Source organism: Leucoraja erinacea, chromosome 3 (assembly GCF_028641065.1).
Source record: "Leucoraja erinacea ecotype New England chromosome 3, Leri_hhj_1, whole genome shotgun sequence".
Taxonomy (NCBI): Eukaryota; Metazoa; Chordata; class Chondrichthyes; order Rajiformes; family Rajidae; genus Leucoraja; species Leucoraja erinaceus.
The window spans coordinates 30,794,500-30,815,805 of NC_073379.1; the positions used below are offsets into that span (position 1 = coordinate 30,794,500).

General features: G+C 40.1%; 1 protein-coding gene across 1 annotated transcript in view; it reads right to left on the reverse strand.

Moving 5' to 3' along the window:
- Positions 1-206: 206 nt before the first annotated feature.
- chrna8 (cholinergic receptor, nicotinic, alpha 8) overlaps positions 207-21,306 on the reverse strand; it is a 272,432-nt gene continuing 251,332 nt past the window's right edge. The window contains exon 10 of the mRNA XM_055632392.1: positions 207-3,156. Coding sequence (XP_055488367.1) covers positions 2,641-3,156 — 516 coding nt within the window. The 3' untranslated portion in view covers positions 207-2,640. The remainder of the gene's footprint in view (positions 3,157-21,306) is intronic.

The window sequence follows — 21,306 nt, forward strand, 5'->3', positions numbered from 1 at the left end:
ATATTACATGCACCGATGAACTCATTTATTATGGGACAGGTCCCCAGAGCTCTCAGATTTCATGTCCCGTGAGATTCCCAATGGTACATGTGACAATAAACTGCATCTTAATACCTACCTAAACTTTTCTTTGATGCCTGGACATTAAGCAACTAAAGTGGATTATTATTATTTTTTCATTTGCAAAGAAACTTCAGGCAGGCTATAAGTGCATACTCTTGTAAACTTTAATTAAATATTGGAACAATGACATACCAGATACAAATGAAATTTACAACTACTTTTAGCTTCTTACTTGACGGATGAGGCACTCATCAAATATTGGATATCCTTTGTCAGATACTACAGCCAGTCTTCTTTTTTAAAAGTCTACCTGAGACTAAGTGAAAACTTTAAGTGTTTTTTTAATTATACGCATAATACATGAACGTACATTTTTAAAGCCAAGTAATATGAATAGAAACAAAGACCAACAAGCATTAATTATGCACATATTTATAGTCAGCTAGTTTATCAAATATAGCCTTTGCATATACGGTCACGTTAATTGATAAAGTGGACAGAAGGACATCTCCAAGTACATGTAAACTCCAGTAGAATCACCAGAATTTCAAACAACACCAACGATTATGCAGTTCATTTTGAGTTAATCAACATAGTATACTGTAGAGGATAAGCATTGAAGTAAGTGAAATCTCACATTAAGGGTTAGGCTGGGGCCATGGACACAATGAGTAAAAATGTCTAAAGATAAGAAACGTGGATGACAACACAATTTCAGAAGCTACTGTGTGCTAAAGTCATCTTAGTTCCAGTGCAAGATTTACTATAAAATGAATGAACACCAAAGGATTCCCTAGTGCATTGTTTCTTTGGGCCATTTCATGGAATCAATGCACTTTGTGGGAGAACCCCATTTTAATACTTTGTAACAGTATGGATTTTGACAGGTGTGAGACTAAGCTAGATGAATTACTGAAGTAATAACAGGTTTATTGATCAGTGGCCTGAACAGGGAACATTAATCAACCTTTGAAATGCTCACTTGGCCCTCTCCATATATACTTACTTGTTTAGTGTATTATTTCATGAAAACACCAAAATATGAATTCATGTTCTTATCGAAGCATCATGGTTGCAGAAATGCACAAAATTGGTGTAATTGCACCACAAACTAGCTTCAAGATCAGTTACTATTAATCAGTTGAAAAATAAATTCTGCAACCAGAAAGGGGACAGCTGTGAAAACTAATATAATGTGCCTTACAAGTTGTGCCCATTTCTTTCATTCATCTGTAACAAAGGCACATTTTTTAAATTTAATGTTGCAATGTCTTAGAAAGACACAAAAGAACCAATTTGTCGGCTCAATGCAGAAATGGAAAAAGGAGAATAGGTGCATATAATTGTTCAAATTAAGCAGTATAACATTGTATGCAGAAGATATGTAGAATGTGGAATTTGCTATGCATGCACTCGTTAAGGTGAATAACACATACCTTGAGCATGAGGGAAAAGTAAAAGTGAGATATGCAATTAGGGATAAATGGAGTAAAATCTCATGTAGAGCAGAAACACCAACAAAGAGCAGTTCAGACAAATGGTCTGTTTTCATGCTATAAATTCTACGTAATGATAAAAAGTGAACAGGATGAATACTTTCATTTATATGGAGCCTCTCAGGACTCAGGATGCATGTATTAGTCAAAAAACTACCAATGCTGGAAATTTGAAATTATAATTAAAAAAAGCTGGAGACATTCAGCATGATGAAAGTTAATTTCATAACAGTTTATTCACCTGGAACGCTTACTTTCCACAGATACTGCCTGTCCCTGTGTAAATTGCCAGTACGTTCTGTTTTTATTTCAGGATTTATTAATATTTGTTACAGCAAAATTAGTTTTTTGTTTAAATGCAGCATTTCCTGCAACGTTGGAAGTATATATATATGAACAGCATTAAAATAGATTATCAACAAATGTTTTTGTGATTTGACTGTATCTTTACCTGTACCTAGTTATCAAGAGAAGCTATATTTTCCTCTTTGAAAACTGTTGTAATACACCTTGGGGTGGACATCTCATTATATGTACAAGAATTGAATGGATGTACAAATTACATTCTGATTCGATCATCAATTGATTTGACCTTCTTCTACAGATTATTTGCCAGTTTTTATAGATTCTTTCTCTGCAAGATTATTCTAATCTAGTCACTCAATTCAATAGCAACATTCTTAACAGTCACATTAACCTACCAATAGCTTAAACAGATCTGCAACTTTGTTACCCAGCTGATCCATATGCATAGGAAAGCTCTAATCTCTTTATGAATGATTGGTCATTAACAAAGGAAAGATATCTTGGGAATTTGGCTATATATATTAGAGAGCACCACATGCAATTATTGTACATCATAAGTGCTGACTTTTAAAAGAAATGCAAAATGCTTTGATGATCATATAAAAAAACAATATGACAGGTGAAAAAACAATATACTGTATGTTGGGTTTTGTGTTGAATGACTTTATATCCATTGATCAGTAAGGGTCACCCAGCTTTACATTTTTGTAAGTTTCACCTTAGCTGACCTGTGATAATTTGCTGAGAAACTCGTCTCACTGATATAAATCAAGTTTCATGCAAAATCTTTAGAAATAGCTTCTATGAAATTCGGAGCTGACATCAAAATGGCAAATGTACAAACTATAGAAAATACAGTAAAGGCTACCAGGCAGAGTCTGTCAACCACCGCGGCAGCAAACTTCCATTCACTGCAGATGGCTTCACCCTCATCATGGTCCCGGAAGCGCCTGGTGATGAACTGCAGCTCCTCCAGAATCTTGCTCATTTCAGGGGGGCTGCCTACCAGGAGCCCATTCTGTGCATTGTCCTCAGTGTGTGTGCAAGTGATCCGACCACACGTAACGCCCGAGTCATTGCATGGAGGGCAGCAGGGGTTCTCCATGGTGTGATAGCCAACGTAGATCACGCTACCATTGCTGGAACGCTGCCTGGGTATTCTGTTCATCTCCACACTGCTGATGATGTCTTGCCGCTGTTGATTGTACCTGTAAGGTATGCCAGTCTTTCCTTCCCCAGGCTTCTTCATTCGGAGAAACCATGCACACCAGTTCAACAGTACCACTCGCACCTGTCAGAAAGTTAGGAGAAATATATTTCAGAAGGAGAAACAAATTTACATTTAGATAGAGCCTTTTACAATCACACTAGAGGAAAACTCTGATTATGTGACACACTCAGTGCCTTGGTAGGCCAACATATGTTCTGTTGGATATTCTTTTAATATCTCACCTCACATTTAATTCATTTTTAGAACTTGTTACGCAGTGGTCTGAAGAAGGGTCCCGACCCGAAACGTCACCCATTCCTTCTCTCCAGAGATGCTGCCTATCCCGCTGAGTTACTCCAGCATTTCGTGTCGACACAGTGGTCTAATATTTTGGACACTCTACAGGCTGCTTTTCACACACTGAAATAGCTCCATTGATGAAGATGAGAACCCCGTTAACAATGCCTGTTGGCAATTTCCAAGTCCCTGGATGCAGAGTCGGGCTGCTTTCTGATTGATGAATTGGCTCATTTTGAAAAAGTAATGAATTATTAATTAATTGCTTTGTCACTGATTAAAAATTATTAAGTTTCAAAAAACGGATTTTTGTGATTTTCAAATTAAAACTCATTCTTTCACGGCAAATTTACCTTTATTTCACAAACGTAGACCAGGGATTCCCAACCTTTTTCGTCCCATTTACACCTAGCAACTTTAATAGCACATAACAATGTTATTTCACTTATTTATGAACAACTAATGATGAACAGATACCGGTGTACCATAACCAAACACTGTCAGTCAATGAGAAAAAATATGTACAAATACAGAATCAACAAATTTATCCCTTGTGGACAAAAATGCTGGAGGAACTCAGCAGATTAGGCAGCATCTATGGAGTAGAGGAAATAGGCAACGTTTCGGGTCGAAAGGGTTTCGACCCGAAACGTTGCCTATTTCCTCCGCTCCATAGATACTGCCTAACCCGCTGAGTTTCTCCAGCATTTTTGTCTACCTTCAATTTTCCAGCATCTGCAGTTCCTTCTTAAACATGTATCCCTTGGGTAGGCAAAATTTACCCCCTGGGGTAAATTTACCCCACGTTAGGAACCCTTGGTTTAGACTCTCTTTGGTGAGATCTTAAAAAACATGAGGTGGCAATGGTCTCATCACTCAATGACGTGTGCAATTTTGTATCAAAGAGACCAGCAGCACTAAAACATATTTCAAGTTCAACTGAGCTAGAAGAAATTGTCCTGACAGCTATGTACACTTTTTTCCAGTGTGTTTAGCCATTTCAACATGCTTTCCAGGACAATATCTTCAAAATGTCTTGCTGGTTTGAATATGACTCCATCGGCTTTGGCTTCTTGACATTCTTTGTGGAGAGAATGGCATTGAGCTTTTCTGAATTACTTTGCTTCGCAATGTGCTCAAATTAATCATTATGTTCTTGACCATTATCAAATAATTCATCATTGTGGTTTGTGAAAAGCCGCATGTAAACGTCTCTCACAATTTTGGCAAGATCATTTGTCGGTCGGAATGCAAGTTGGAAGTTCCAGGCAGAGTCATAATCTATTGTATCATCCAAGTATCTGAGGACTCCCGAAATGTGTTGGAAAGAGCTGCAGATGCTGGTTTAAATCGAAGGCAGACATAAAATGCTGGAGTAACCCAGCGGGACAGGCAGCATCTCTGGAGAGAAGGAATGGGTGACGTTTCAGGTCAAGTCTGAAGAAGGGTCTCGACCCGAAATGTCACCCATTCCTTCTCTCTAGAGATGCTGCCTGTCCCGCTGAGTTACTCCAGCATTTTGTGTCTACCTTCGATTTAAACCAGCATCCTGTCCTGCTGAGTCCTGAAATGCCTGGTTTCTTCTCTGCTCAATCCTGGAACAAACAGTTTCATACAGTCAGATAGGTCAGCATGAAATCAAATATTTTTTCAGCTTTTACTAAGTTGCAATCACATCATCCAAGAGCAAGGATGCTAATTTCAATCAAATGAAACTTTCAGCTAACTCAGATGCAGCTGAAATTAAATTTTAAATGGGAAAAATGTCTGGATGAAAGCTTACTATGACATCTTTCAGTTCCAAAAATCACCTCATTATAGGCAGCATTGAATTCCAATGATGTCGACACGTTTGGTGAAAGTTGCAAATGAAATTCTGTCTAAAGCTGTCAAACATGCAATAACAAGCAGGGACCTCTGAGGATTTCTTCTTGAAATGTGAAAGAATTGTCCCTATTTGTGCAGGATGAAATGCCAACTGACTTGTTTGAAGACACTGGGTCAAATTTGAAGCTATGTTTGTGTTCCAGATGATATTTGAATGACGACAGGGATGGCTGATATTTGAACATTCTTTTCACGATGATTGCACGTCTGTAAATTCCTATTGATTTTGATGATAAGAAAGTTGTGCCAAACGTCTAACTTTTTACCTTGAAAATTCAGTTATTCAACATGTTGCTGTTCAAAATGTTCTGAACGCATTTTACTGCATGATAATGTTTACGTTTTTGCTTAGCTTAAAGGCCTGTCCCACAAGCATGCGACTCCATGCGGCAAGCGCGACCGAAAGGGCCGGTCCCACCAGCATGCGACTCCATGCGGCAAGCGCGACCTAACGTGGTCGCTTGAGCTGTACGGCCTTGCGGGGCCAGTCCCACTTCGATCGCCGGAGCCGTATGGAATTGTGAGGACCTGGTCCCGACATTGCGCGGGGCTCTGAAAAACTGACCGGGTTCAAAAATTCTGTGTGGCAACGGCCTGCCGGCCCGCAGCCACCTCAACGCCGTACGCACCGTCTCGACGCCGTACGCCCGTCGGACTTCGCTCGAACTTCACGTCACTCACTCGACCTCTGTGCGTACAGCGTCAAGACGGCTGCGGGCTTTAGGTCGTGCTTGCCGCATGGAGTCGCATGCTCGTGGGACAGGCCCTTTACTGGATCGACTGGCTGAAAAGTTACCAAACATTTATTTACAAAACAAGGCACTCTCGAACCATCCTATTCTGACATTAGCTTTAGAAAAGAGAGTTTTGAAATGTTATTACATTGATCGATTAATCATAATTAATCATGGATGATTAATTGCTAATCTTTTTTTTCCAAAAAACTGCTTAATCAGTGCAGCGTTAGTGCAGAGCTGAAGAACCTTGAGTTGACTCCCATGAGATTTGCCTCTGCCATCTATCATCACCTGGTCTAGATTCCCCTCAAATATGCTTCCTGTTTCAATTGCAGGTTTTAAAACAATTATTAATAAAACACTGCACAGTGATGTATTGGGGAACTATGGTTGGCGTGGAATATTAATGCTCTGGTCAGGAAAAAAAGGGTCAGATATCAAGCACAGCCAGCTGGGATCATGGAAATTACGATATATATCCGGGATGTAGGAGCACATTTAAAAAGGAAATCAGCAGGAAAAAAGAAAAGGACATGATACACACTTAGCTGATGGAATCCTTGGAGAAAATCCTTAGCATTTTTAGAAGTATATTAAGAACAAAGGGTGAACTAGTGTGGCCATCTACATGTAGAGCCATTGGGCTTAAATGAATGTTTGAGTTTGAGTTTAGTTTATTGTCGCGTGTATCTAGTACAGTGAAAGGCTTTTGTTGTGTGTTAACCAGTCAGCATAAAAACAATACATTACTACAATCGAGCCATCCACAGTGTACAGTTACATGATAATAATAACAACTTTATTTTTATAGCTCTTTTCATACAGTTGAATGCAACCCAAAGTGCTTTCCACAAAACACAGATTTAAACAAAAATACAATTTAAAACAGTAAGGAAATAGGCAGTTAATAGCACAGATTTATATAATAATATAAACACAGATTTATATAAAGATATAAAATATAAAATTGAGAGTGTAAAAGGACAAAGGAAGTAAAGTCAGTTAAAAAGTTTAAAAATATGTTTTTAGCTGCCGTTAGAAAATGTCAACTGAGTGGGTGCCTCTCATAGCCCTGGTCATAGCCTTGGGGGCGTAATTGAAAAAGGCTGCTTCACCAATTTTCTTATTGCTGCGGCATTGAGATGCTAACAGGACAGCATCAGAAGACCTGTGCGCTCGAGTAGGGGCATAGGGAAGGAGGGAGTCTGTAAAATATGCTGTTCCTTAGCCATTTAGGGCTTTATAGACAAGAAGGAGGACTTTATAGTCTATCATGGATCTCACAGGGAGCCAATAATGGGAGTATAATACTGGGGTGATATGTTCCCTTTTCTTGGTATTTGTTAAAAGCCAGGCTGCAGCATTTTGAATGAGCTGTTACTCGTTGATGGATTTTGAAGGCATTACAATAGCAATGTTACAAAATTTTGAGATTTTAAAAATCAAGTCTGCAATTTATCCCATCAGATAAAGCATACCAATAAGTTTAATTTGACACCAAATTCACTTTCATATCTCAAGTATTAAAAAAGTTATGGCCATTTACATACTGGGAAATTAGCATATTGTTCCCTATTGATTTTCAATGGACATTACAAAAAGCTGTGATCTTGGATAGTCAAAAGCCCATTTCTTAAGGAAAGATTAACATTTTTAAATAGCCTAAGTGTCCAAAGATTATTCACAAATAATTCACAATATAACATGATTTTTATATCTAATTTACATTAATTTATAGGCCAAATGGAAGGAATTTAGTGTTCAATTGCTGTAAATAAATGCCCATTTAAATCGGCTTTCTAGTGGGTTCCTGTGAACGCGCTGGTTTAGAACGTTCACATCGCGCTGGATTAGTGCCCTCAACTGCCGAGAAAAATACTGCGGGATATAAAAAGCCCAAAATGAACTACTCGCTATAGGTAACTTTATATACAGGGTTATATACATGCCCCATTTAATGTAAAAATAAGGTACATACCTTTAATTGTTTGCTTTATAAAACCCTGGGGCTGCGAGAGGTTGCAGAGTGAGACAGTAATTTTAAAACTATTATAACTATTATTCGAGGCCTATAAAACTAATAATACCTTTTGCGACCGGGTCTTGCAGCGATTTTTCGTTAATGATTTACTAGGCTGAACATCTGCGATTGGAACAGCCTAATAAAAATCGCGTTTTAAACCCGCCCCCTCCAAACAGCGCCAAAATCGCGGACATGGCTTTGGGCAGATTCCCAATGACGATTCAGGTAGGTTTTGTAACATACCTAATTACAATAATCAAGTCTGCTTGATATGAAAGCATGTATGAGTTTTTTACAGTCATGTTGAGTTAAGAAAGGACGTGCTTAGCAATATTTCTGAGGTTATAGAAAGCACACTTTGTTACCTTATTTATGTAAAGTTTCCCAGTTTACCATAACATCTCTCTCTTGGGTTTTGATCCAAGAAATAAAATTTCTGTCTTGTCATCGTTGAGTTTAAGAAAGTTAGCATTCATTCATTTTGTAACAGGAAATAGGCAGGAGGTCAAAGAACTTAAGGCATTTGCATCAGTGGGTTCGACAGAGAGGTATAACCGAGTGTCATCGGCATAACTTAGAAAATTTACATTATGCTGTCTGATAACTCCTCCTAGTGGCAGCATATACAAGGAAAAGAGTAACGGGCCAAGGCAGCTACCTTGTGCTACACCAAAGGACATATCATGCAGCTGTGACACATAGTCCCCAAGGCGAACAAAGTACTTCCTTCCACTTATATATGATTGGAACCAATTTAGTACCTGATCTTACATGCGCTCTATAGGAATACTGTGATCTATGGTGACAAAAGTTCCTGTGAGGTCTAAGAGGATCAGCACTGAGACTTTGTCTCATCAGTACTAACTCTAAGGTCACTGACTATTTTTTATCAGGGTAGTCTCAGTGCTGTAATTTGCTCTGAAACCAGATTGAAATTTCTCTAAAATGGCATTTTGATTCAGAAAATGTTGTATTTGGTTGAATCCCGCTATCTCCAGTACCTTACAGATAAAGGGTAGATTTGATATGGGTCTGTAATTAGTCAATAGCCCACTGTCTAAATTTGGTTTCTTTAACAGAGGCTTTACGGCAGCAGTTTTATAAGTATCTGGGAAAATTCCAGTCACAAGGGAGATGTTTATCATTGTAAGAACAAAACTGGATAAACTGTTAAAAACATTTTTTTTTAAACTTTGTAGGAACCGCGTTGAAATGACAGGTAGTGGATTTACCCTCAGCCACAATTTTACAAAGTCCTGAGGTAGAAATACTTATGATTTTTGCTTTGCCTTGCTAGGTCGGCAGCAGAGGACTGTAGAATCTAAATGGATACCAGCTCTGATAGAATGAACCTTATCTTTAAAATAATCGGCAAACAGCTCACATTTTTCAGCAGAAGCTTGGTTTAAAAAATCATAATATATCTGCAAACGTGTGGAAATGTAAAATCCTTTTAAAGCGACGATTAAAAGTCGGAAATGGTCCTGAGACAAAATTACGTTTCTCTGAGTCCTTCAATGAGTTTAAGATGGAGAAGAAATTGCGTTTCAGTTGCTTGGATTGTTCCTGGGATGTGTCATTTGTGCTCACATGGATAATGCCAATTTTCACATCTGGATATTTATCAAGAAGACTTGGAATCTGCGCTAAGACGTCTGGGGAAAGAGTAAGTTAAGGGCCTGTCCCACTATATGAGTTTACCCAAGAGCTCTCCTGAGTTAAATAAAAAAATCAAACTCGTGGTACATACGTAGAATGTACGTAGCGGGTACGTCGGAGCTCAGGACGTCCATTAGCAGCTCGTAACGCTGACGGCAGATGCTCGGGAAACGCGGTAAGCTTGTGAAGTTTTTTCATCACATTGCAAAATGTCCACGAGAGCCCCGAGTACCTACGGGCGGCTATTACCGTAATTCTCCGAGTTTGAATCGGGGGAAATGCGGGAGAACTCTTGAATTATCTCGTACAGTGAGACAGGCCCTTTACAGCTGAATTCACCCTCACACTTTTCATAATGTAGTCACCTATTATAAGCGACATCGGAGGAGGATGCGAGGGACTCGGGCCCACTGCTGCTGAAATTGCCATTGGATAACCCCTCTTCATGGGGAGTGGTCGTCTCTTGAGTCCTGCTGGAACTGCAACCTGATAGGCACCCTGTGTGGGAGGGGGTGGACTCCTCTGGGCCTTTGCTGGAGCTACAACGTGGGAGGCTGAAGCCATGGCGCGGAAGAGACTACCCGGGACCGCCACTGAGGCTACAGGTTGGAATGCAGTAGACAGCTCCGGATGGGAAGGGCCAGTGAGAGGCACCGGAGCATAATCGGCAGGTGGTGATGCATGCCTGATCGCAGTTGACGGATTCAGGAGAGATGAGCTAGGAGAAACAGTATGGCGTAGCAGTGACGGGAATTAATGTTCATCCAGGATGTTAAATCTATCGCTTAGTCAGAGAGTTTGCGATGGTGGGAGGCGAGAGGGCCGTCAGCCATGTTGCTTTCCTCTATGGACTACAGACCATAGCTCTGATGAACAAAGTGTAGAGCTGGTCATAGCTCTGGGTCTGGCTCTATGCTGTGTCCAGGGACAAGGGGCTTTGTTCTGGGATGGTGCAATAGAATATGGGACAATAGAGTCTGACTCCTCAGCAACAGTAGTGGGTCCAGCAGGACCTAAGGCCACCAGGGAGTCGAGGAATTTTTCATCCACTTGGATTGTGTGTGACGGATAGTCTGCCTTCCAACTCCGCAAGGTTCGTACTCAGGCAGACACAGCTGTCACATCCAGATGTAGAGGTGAGGGAGGGCACGGTGAAGTGGAGTGATCCGTTGATATCTGGCTCGGCCTCCACACCTCTCCTGCTCACTCTCTGGATCCGCAGGTTCACCTTGGGCAACGGAGCCTCAACGAACGCCATCCTGCCGACGCTGGCTGCCCGTGGCTTCTCGGCGCCATCCCCGGCCTGCCCAGGCCCGGCGTCTGGCCCAGGCTATGCTGCCAGCCGGGGCTCGGTGTGCCGCCCTCACCAGCGGGGGCCGGCTTCCTCCACAAGTCCACTTCAGGCGGCGGCGCTGCCATCAGGCACTTGGTAGTGCCCTGCGTGTCAGTGGGCTCTGGGGCCGGACTGATGGCGTGGTGATGCGGCGGCAGACTCCACGCCTGCTGCACTTGTTGTCGAGAGCGGAGCTGCCCGAGGATGATGTCTGACATTTTTCTTAGAGATGCAGTGCAGAAACAGGGCTTTGGACCACTATGTCCGTGCCGACCCGTGATCACCCCACACACTGATAAAGCGAATAACGTGAATAAAATTTAGTGCAAGAAGTCCATTAAAGTCTGATCAAAAGTAGGCCGAGGGTCTCCACTGAGGTAGATAGTGGCTCAGGACTGCTCTCTAGTTGTTGGTAGGATGGTTCAGTAATCTGATAACAGCTGGGAAGAAACAGTCCCTGAACCTGGATGTGTGCGTTTTCACACTTCTATGTCTCTTGCCTTATGGGAGAGGGGAGAACTTGCCTTATGGGAGAGGGGAGAACTTGCCTTATGGCCGAGTTGCGACGTCCTTGATTATGCTGGGTGTACTGATATCCAAGGCAGTGGGAGGTTTAAATGGAGTCACATTTGTATTTACCACAGAGGAGGTCATGGAAGCCACGGGGTTCAGGGAGGAGAACAGTGAAATACTGAAACTTATCAACATTGTGAAACAGGTTGATGGTGGTTTTAAAGCACTTAACAATAGATACATTCCCAGGGCCTGATCACGTGTATCCCAGAATGTTGTGGGAAACTGGGGAAAAAAGTGCTGGAGCTCTGGCGGAGATTTTTACATCTTCCTTAGTAATAGGTGGGTAGTGCAGCTGAAGATTCGAGAGTGTCTCATGTTGTGCCTTTATTTAACAAGAGCTGCAAGGACCAACCAGTAGTCTACAGACCAGTGAGCATAAGATCAGTGGTGGGAAGATTATTGGAGAGGATTCAGTGAGACAGAATTTATTTGCATTTGGAAAGACAAAGAGTGATTAGAGAAAATTAGCATACGTTTCTGCTTGGGAATCTTATCTCACTAGATTGATTGAGTTTTTTTTGAAGATGTGAGGTGATCAGTGGATTTTATAGGGGTTGTAATATGATCTAGATCAACTGAGAACATGGGCAAAGGAATGGAAGATGGAATTTAACTTTGGCAATTGCGAGGTATTGCATATTGGTAGATTAAACCAGGGCAGGACTTAGACAGTAAATAGAAAGGACCTGGGGAGTGTTGTAGAACAGAGAGGGGTACAAATATTTGGTTCTCTAAAAGTAGCCACATAGGTAGACAGTTTGGTGAAGAAGACATATGGCATGCTTGTCTTCATTGGTCAGGGCACTGAGTACAAGACTTGTGCATTCATGTTGCATTTGTATAAGAGATTGGTGACACTGCAACTGGAGTATTGTGTGCACTTCTGGTCATCGTACCACAGGAAAGATACGATTAAACTGGAGAGACTGCAGAAAAGATTCACAAGGATGTTGCCAGGATTAGGGGGGCATGAATAGTAAGGTGGAACTGAATAGGCTAGGAATGTTTTCCCTGCAGTGAAGGCTGAGGAGTGAATTTGTAAAAGTATATAATATCATGAGGTGCATAGGTAAGGTGGGTGGATGATCATAGTATTTCCTTTACATTCTCAGTGCATGCAGGGACTCAGCCTGAAACATGATCCCTTTGCCTCCATAGATGCTGCTTAAACCATTGAGTTCCTCCAGCAGTTTATTTCTGCTGAGTTACTCCAGCATTTTATGTCCATCTTTGGTTTAAACCAGCAACTGCAGTTCCTTCCTACACAATATTATTTTTGCTCCAGGTTCCAGTACGTGCAATCACTTATGCTTCTTTATTGAAAGGCTTATTATTTTCTTGTTAGCAGTCTCTGGTGCCTTTCTTTTGACAAGAGCTGTCAAAGTGATATCAGTTTCCATTGCAAAAACTGAACCACTTAAAATGAAAACCAATGGGAATCATTTTGAAGAATCAGTCAATCAAGTTGATCCACTTATTTTGGTTTTGGTTATTTATGGTTCAGTAATAGGAAATGAACTGGCTGGATTAGCTATAATTTACAAACATTTACCCTGTGGTAATGCCTCCACAGGGTAATTCGTAGCCCACTGAACAATTCAATATTTAAGGCTGAAAATAGTTTGAGGCACATTATTTTATGAAAATAACTCAAATTGCATTATATGTGTGTAATCCGATTTAATGTATTTTACAGGGGGATCATTTTTTCACGTTACTTTTTTCCCTGTGGCAAATTTCTACACAGTATTTTCTGGTACAAATCCAGCTTTAATCTGCTGGCTTGCAAGTGTTCCATTATTTTCCCACCTACATTTGTGGTCTAAATATTGAAAAAGAACAAAAAGCATAACATTCATATCTGATGAACTGTGTTCAAATGCGTTACCGATGCAATCAAATATAAACATGACATTGTTTTTCAATTCAGTTCAGTTAACCCATGGCAGAATAATTAGGATTGAAATATCTCACCAGACAAATGTTAAATATGGAAATGAGAAAACAATGACAGATCATTTCTGTGAAATTCTATGATACATAGATTTGCAATGACATTGCAATGAAACTACCTCAAATTGAAGATGATGGAATTACACTCTGATAATATATAGAAAGGGCTAACTACAATGATATATTGAGAGGCTTAAAATTACTATGTAAAATTATATAGTTACAAGCCTAAATGATGAGAAAGCCTTGACATCCAAACCCCAAAACTATATACACAACAATCCAAATGTACAAAGATCGATTGAGCACTAATGGCAAAAACCTGTATTCATATAAATCAGGAACAGTATCAGGCTATTTTGCCTGTTTTGTCTGTTCTGCCACAGTAAGATAATGGCTGTTGTGATTGTAACCTCAATTCTACATTCCACCTTACTCTCACTTAGCAATCACCCTCTTGCTGATAAAGTATCTATTTATATCTGCTTTATAAATATATAAATAAATATTATATATATAATATATATATATATATATTTGAGGAGGAGGAGGAGGAGGAGGAGAAGAAGGCCTTGAGGTGTCAATGAGACTAGCAGCTCCTAGTGGGGGTGAGTTATAAAAGGAGTGCCAATGAGAGTGGGAGTGGCCATCTTGGAGCTGCCATTTTGAGAGGGGCTGTGAGGTTGAAATGCTGCTCTTGAAAGTGCTTTGAGGAGCATCAGGTTTCCATGAGGAAGATGAATAGTGATCAGATAAGTTATAGATAGTCATGCAGCGTGCAAACAGGCCCACCGGCCCAACTTGCAGAAACCAACCAACTAGTCCTATCTACACTAGTCCCACCTGCCTGCATTTGGCCCATATCCCTCTAAACCGATCCTATCCATGTACCTGTCTAAACATGTGTTAAACATTGTGATAGTACTACCTCCTCCGGCAGCATGTTCCATATACTCATCACCCTTTGTTTAATAAAAGTAACCCCTCAGATTCTTATTAAATCTTTTCCCCCTGACCTTAAACCTCAGGTTCTTGATTCCCCTGCTCTGCGCATCAGACTCTGTGTGTTTACCTGATCCATTCCGCTCATGATTTTGTACACTTCTATAAGACCATCCTCATCCTCCTGCACTTCAAGGAATAGAGTCCTCAACCGCTCCCTGTAGCTCAGGCCCTTGAGACCTGGCAACATTCTCATAAATCTCTGCACTCTTTCCAGCTTGACATCTTTCTTATAACATGGTGTCCAAAACTGAAAACAATGCTCTAAATGAGGCTTCACCAACGTCTTATATAACTGCAACATGACCTCCCAACCCCCCCCCCCCCCCCCCCATGTATGAATACTGCCTGATGAAGGCCAAAGTGCCAAAAGCCTTTTTGACCACCCTATCTACCTGAGACGCCACTTTCAAAGAAATATGTATCTGCACTCCTAGATCCGTCTCCTCTCTAATGCTCCCCTGAGCCCTACCATTCACTTTATAGGCCCTGCTCATGTTGGACTTACTAAAATGCAACGCCTCAAATTTCACTGTATTAAATTCCATCAGCCATTCCTCAGCCCAACTGTCCAAGTGACAGTTGCAATTTTTGATCCTGCTGCAATTTTTGACAATCATCTTCACTATCTACAATACCATCCATTTTGTGTTGTTTTTCTTTTCTCTCCTTAGCAGAGGGAACTGGGGAAAATGGATATGGAAGCTTGCCCTTTCTCCAAGATGTGGGAGGTCAAGGACTATACCTGTGGGACGTGTATCCAGCTGAAGCTCCTGGCAGACTGCACAGGGCAGATGGAGCCATGGACGGACTCACTATGGAGAATGCTGGGCATAGAATTTGGCTTGTTACAGGTACAAAAGGAGAATGTGGGTGAACATCAGGAAAGGTACTAAGGGCAGTTAGGTAGCGCAGGAGTCTCCTGTACTTCAGTATCAGTGAGGTGCTGTGTGAGGGAGCTTCATTTTGCAGGCTCCTTTAAATCTTCAGTGTTGATTATCACGTGGTATAGTTTCTGTAATTTTTGTTTTGGGGACAGGTAACTGAAGATAATATATTATAATATATACGCTGCAGTGAAAACAATCAAGACTGTTTAATTGTCATATGCACTGACTACAGAACAATGAAATTCTTACTTGCAGCTGTATAATTGGCCAGTAAACATGCTATTTTTCGTGAGCACTTTTTGTAATCTGCTTCACTTCGAGTCGCCAAACCAGGCTACGATATAACTAACAATATGCTCGCCACCGTACATCTTTCGAAGTTGAAGAAAGTATTTGAACTCTCTAAACCAATTCAAGTTTGGCCAAACAAACTCATTATACCTAATATTCTCCAATTCAGACAATAGACAATAGGTGTAGTAGGCCATTCAAGCCAGCACCGCCATTCAATGTGATCATGGCTGATCATCCACAATCAGTACCCCGTTCTTGCCTTATCACAATATCCCTTGACTCCGCTATCTTTAAGAGTTTTATCTAACTCTCTCTTGAAAACATCCAGAGAATTGGTCTCCACTGCCTTCTGAGGCAGAGAATTCCATAGATTCACAATTTTCTGGGTGAAAAGGTTTTTCCTCACCTCCATTCTAAATGGCCTTCCCTTTATTCTTGAACTGTGGCTCCTGGTTCTGGACTCCGCCAACATGTTTCCTGCCTCTAGCGTGTCCAATCCCTAATAATCTTATACGTTTCAATAAGATACCCTCTCATCCTTCTAAATTCCAGAGTATACAAGCCCAGTCACTCCAATCTATCAACATATGACAGTCCCGCCATTCCGGGAATTAACCTCGTGAACCTACTCCCTCATTTGATTCTAAACCTGAATATGCAACTGCCTTGAAGAGTTTAATGCAAAACAAGATTCAAATAACCTGATTAGAGCTGCAAGGGCAAGTTGAAGACTTCAGAAAACTGTGTCCTTGCCTACACCCCATACTAATATTTGCCCAGCTCTTGTTGACTTAGCAGGTCTGACAGCATCTATTGAAAGAGAAACAGAGTTATTGTTTCAGATCTAATACCTGAAATATTAGCTCTGTCTGTCTGTCTGCAGAGTCTGCCTGACCTACTGAGTATTTCCAGCATAAAAGCTTCTTCTTATGAAGGTATGTGGTCTCGTAACATGTGTGTCGTGATCAATGAACCAGAGTTTCTCTGTAAGCCAGGCAGAGAATGGTCAAAGCTTGAACTGGAATTTGAAATCTCTGCTAATGATCCGGCAATCAAGCAAAACATCGCAGTGAATGTCATTGTTAACGATTCGTCAAACCACACAAACAATTTAATTACCCATTTTTCATCATGGAATAAGTTGATGACTATGGTGGCTTGGTTTCTTAAAGCCAAAACACGATTAATGCTGTTTGCTCGAAAAAAGGAAAGAGATAGCTGAAAGTATTTCTGGAGAAGATCCTGAAAAACTAAAGGAAAAGGTTGAAAAGAATATGCAAGCCTTCAAGGCATCATACCACGTACAGGGATGACATCTTGAGGATCTTCTCAGAGCAGAAAACGCAATCATTTATTTCTGTCAAAGACAAAAATACAACGAAGAAATATTGACGTTAGAAGCTGGAGTACATGGTGTCAAAAGAGACAATCACTTGTGCAAGCTTGATCCGGTATTGGAAGAAGGACTTCAGAGAGTAGGTAGATAAGTATGTGAGAGAGTAGGTGGTCACCTGAATAGATTGGCAATGCCTGAAGAGGCTAAGCATCCTATCTCAAAGGACTTTCATATTTCAACATTATTGTTACAACATATCCATGAACAGATCGGACATGGAGGAAGAAATTATATGTTGTCAAAGCTTCGTAAGAAATATTAGATTATCAAAGCTGACTCTGCTGCATGAAAGATAATTTTAAAAATGGGTTGAATGTAAACGACAGCGTGGAAAAGTTGGAGAACAGAAGATGACGGATTTACCTCTGGAGAGGTTTCAACCTAATAATCCTTCATTTAAAGATGTAGGAGTAGATTACTGCGGTCCTATAGAGGTTAAGAGAAGACAAATCTTCACTTGCGTGGCAAGCAGAGCAGTGCATCTTGAAGTTGCATCTACACTTGACACCGATTCCTGTATTCATGCATTACGGAGATTTATCTGTCGATGAGGTCAAGTTTTATCGTTAAGATCAGATAATGGCACGAATTTTGTTGGAGCGGAAAGATAATTGAGAGAAGCACTTAAAAGCTTAAATCAGAAGAAAATCCAGAGTGTTAGGCATCAGGATGGGATAAAATGGAATTCCAATCCTCCTGCGGGTTCTCATCACGGCGGTGTTTGGGAACGGTTGATCTGCATGGTTAGAAATGTGCTACATTCTGTTCTTAAACAACAAGTTCTGGACGATGAAGGACTGCAATCTTTATTTTGTGAACTTGCAACAATTTTAAATGATCGACCCATTACTAAGAGTTCTGATGATCTGAATGACCTGGAAAACGCTTACACCAAATCATATCCTTCTGTTGAAGACCAATCCAATGCTACCACCTGGGCTCTTTGTGAAAGAAGATTTGTATATGAGACGCAGGTGGAAACAAGTGCAATATACGGCAGATCTTTTTTGGAAAAGGTGGACACAAGAATATTTGCCTCTAATCCAAGAACGACAACAATGGTTGAAAGTAAGAAGAAATTTTATTCCAGGTGATATTGTTTTAGTGGTTGATTCTATTGCACCATGAGGTTCTTGGTTGATGGGAAGGATACTGGAAATCATGCCGGATGTTAAAGGTTTGGTGCGTACAGTACGACTTCAGATTAAGAACAATGTCTTGGTAAGACCAATAACTAAGATATGTTTGCTTCTAAAAGGTGAAGGTGAAGATGGAAGAATTGCTAAGAAGTCTGAATGCTAATGTATAATGCATATTACTTTTGTTTTTGATATATGTTAAACTTTTATAGCTCCTTTTTTAATGCCTATTAGTAATTGCTTTGTTATATACTCAGAACAATTAGGGGCTGGTATGTAGGAGCCATTAGGCTTAAGTCAGTATTATTATCATGTCTGATATTTTTAGTTTTACCTATTTGCCTGTGCTTTTGTAGGTGGGATTTGATACGTAGTAGGGGTGTGTTCTTTTGTTAGAGGAGTCTCGCTCAGACTCGCAGATTAGAAGTTTTAGTTTTGTGTCGGAGTATGAGAGGAAATAGTTTTCTACCATGATCATGACACACATGTCTTTATAAGAAGAAGCTTTTATGTGATTTATATGACGTGAATGGAACAGCGATTAAGAACAGAAAGTTATGAGTTACTTCTTTGTTTTTTATTATTTCAATAAATGACTAATTAATCAAGAAACAATGTCTGGAAAATTCATCTTTGCTGTCTTCTGTGTGTCGTGAGTGCGTTAGGCTATACCTTCAAAACATCCCAGATGATTAATGGCTATCGAAATTGGATTTTGAGAAGGTTTTAAAAAACTGCTATTATAACATATTTATGAAGAGACTTTAAATGTACACGTATTGTAATACACATAGTTGATTTTTTGTATAGTGTACATGGCTTTTAACTCCACAACAGTTAACCATAATGGGGCGGGGTGGTGGGAGGAGAGGGGGGTTGAATTCAAATTAAATAATCTGTTTACACAGGATTTTGAACAGAATGACTTGTCTTTTCATGAGGTACTTATTGCTGTCAAAATACCAAGACAACCTTCTATTCTTTGTGATTGCATTGCGAATGAATGTACTTATTCCTTTTGGTTGATTAAATCCTCAACAAATTCCAGCTGCTACCTGCTTATTTGCAGAGAAGCATTATGATGCAGATGGAATTGTGGCTGCTTGTTATCAGAATTCTCTCTTCACGACAGCCAAGAGATTTAGAAATATTGGAAACCAGTTTTAGATTTAACATAAATAAGAATGTTTGCAGTAATCTCTGTGTCTCTCCCATATTCTGTATCACTGCCATACAGCCAGAATCCCAACACCAAATCTCTTACTGAGCCTAAACATAATACAAATCTTTGAGGCTACTAATCAATTCTACATTAATCTACTTTCAATTCAGAGACCCGTGGCCAGTTTAGCAATCCAAATGCAGCAAAAATACTAAAATTAGAATTTTATTTTTGTGATAATCAATAATCACTTTTATCCTAAAGGCTAGAATTTCACCGTATATCATACTGTGCAGAAGGCAGATTACTGATATGTCTCAACATAGATCACAGGACAGCACAGGACTGGAACAAACCCTTTGCCCCACAATATTTGTGCTCAACATGATGCAAAATTAAACAAATCTCATTGGCCTCTACATGATCCATATCCCTCTATTCCCTGCACTTCTATGTATCTATCTAAAAGCCTCTTGCCAGCCACTATCATATCTGCCTCCACCACCACCCTGGGCAATGTGATCCAGCCCCACTACTCTCTGTGCAAAAAAAAACATTTGCCCACGCATCTCCATTAAACGTTCTCCCTCTCACCTTAGAGCTATGCCCTCTAGTGTTGGACATTTCCATCCTGGGAAAAAGGTTCTAATTGTCTACCTTATCTATGCCTCTCATAATTTTATATGTTTCTACTGTTTCCCCTCAACCTCTGATATTCCAGCAGAAACAGACCCATATCTATCCAATACCCCATAGCTGAAACTCTCTAATCCAGGCAGCTTTCTGGTAAACCTCTTCTGCACCCACTCCAAAGCCTTCAATTCTTTCCTGGAATGGGGTGACCAAAACTGCACACATTAGTCCAAATGCGGCCTAACAGAATTCTATAGAGCTGCACCATGACTTCCTGACACTTATATTCGCTGTCCCTAGCAAAGAAGGCAAGCATTCCATACACCTTCTTCACCACTGCACTATGAACTTGAACTCTAAGATCTTTCTGCACGTCAATGCTGTTAATGGTCTTGCCATTAACTGTAAAATCTCCCCTTACATTTAATCACCCAAAGTGCAACACATCACACTTGCTCCATCTGCCATTTCAACACCCATTTCTGCAGCTGATCTATATCCCACTGTTTCTTCTTACAACATTCATTACTGTCTGCAACTCCTCCAATATTGGTGTTGTCAGCAAACTTACTCATCACCCATTTACATCCAGGTCATATATGTATGTATGTATATATATATATATATATATGTGTGTGTGTGTATATATATGTATGTGTGTGTGTATATGTATATATATGTATATGTGTGTGTGTGGGTATATATATATATATATATATATATATATATATATATATATATATATATATATATATATATATTACTGAAAATCCACGTGTACACCATCCACAGCCCAACCTTCATCAATCTCCTTTGTTAGCTCCTCAAAAACTCTATTAAGTTTAGTGAGGCAGGACCTGTCTCGTATAATTAGTGAGACAAGACTGCCGTGTACAAAGCTGTGCTGGCTGTCCCTATTTAATTTGACTTGTCTTTCTTTTAATTTGCATGGGAGTGTGCTGAGTTGGATCCTTCATGGTGTGGGAAGGCATGAAAATAATCCACACACAAACCTCTTGGAAAAAATCCTTTGAAAGCTACGGTCCACTTTTTCCAAAGGTTCAGTGAGGAATGTGGCAATTCTCACCAAGATATTGCCAGATCGATGATTCAAATGAGCTTGACAGAGAAACTCCAAGGATTTTTTTACAAGGTTTATATAATATCCAAGGTATTATATGGTTATATGGTTATATGGTTATTTTAAGTTAAAGTGGGATTAAAATAGACACTTCTAGATTGAAATTATT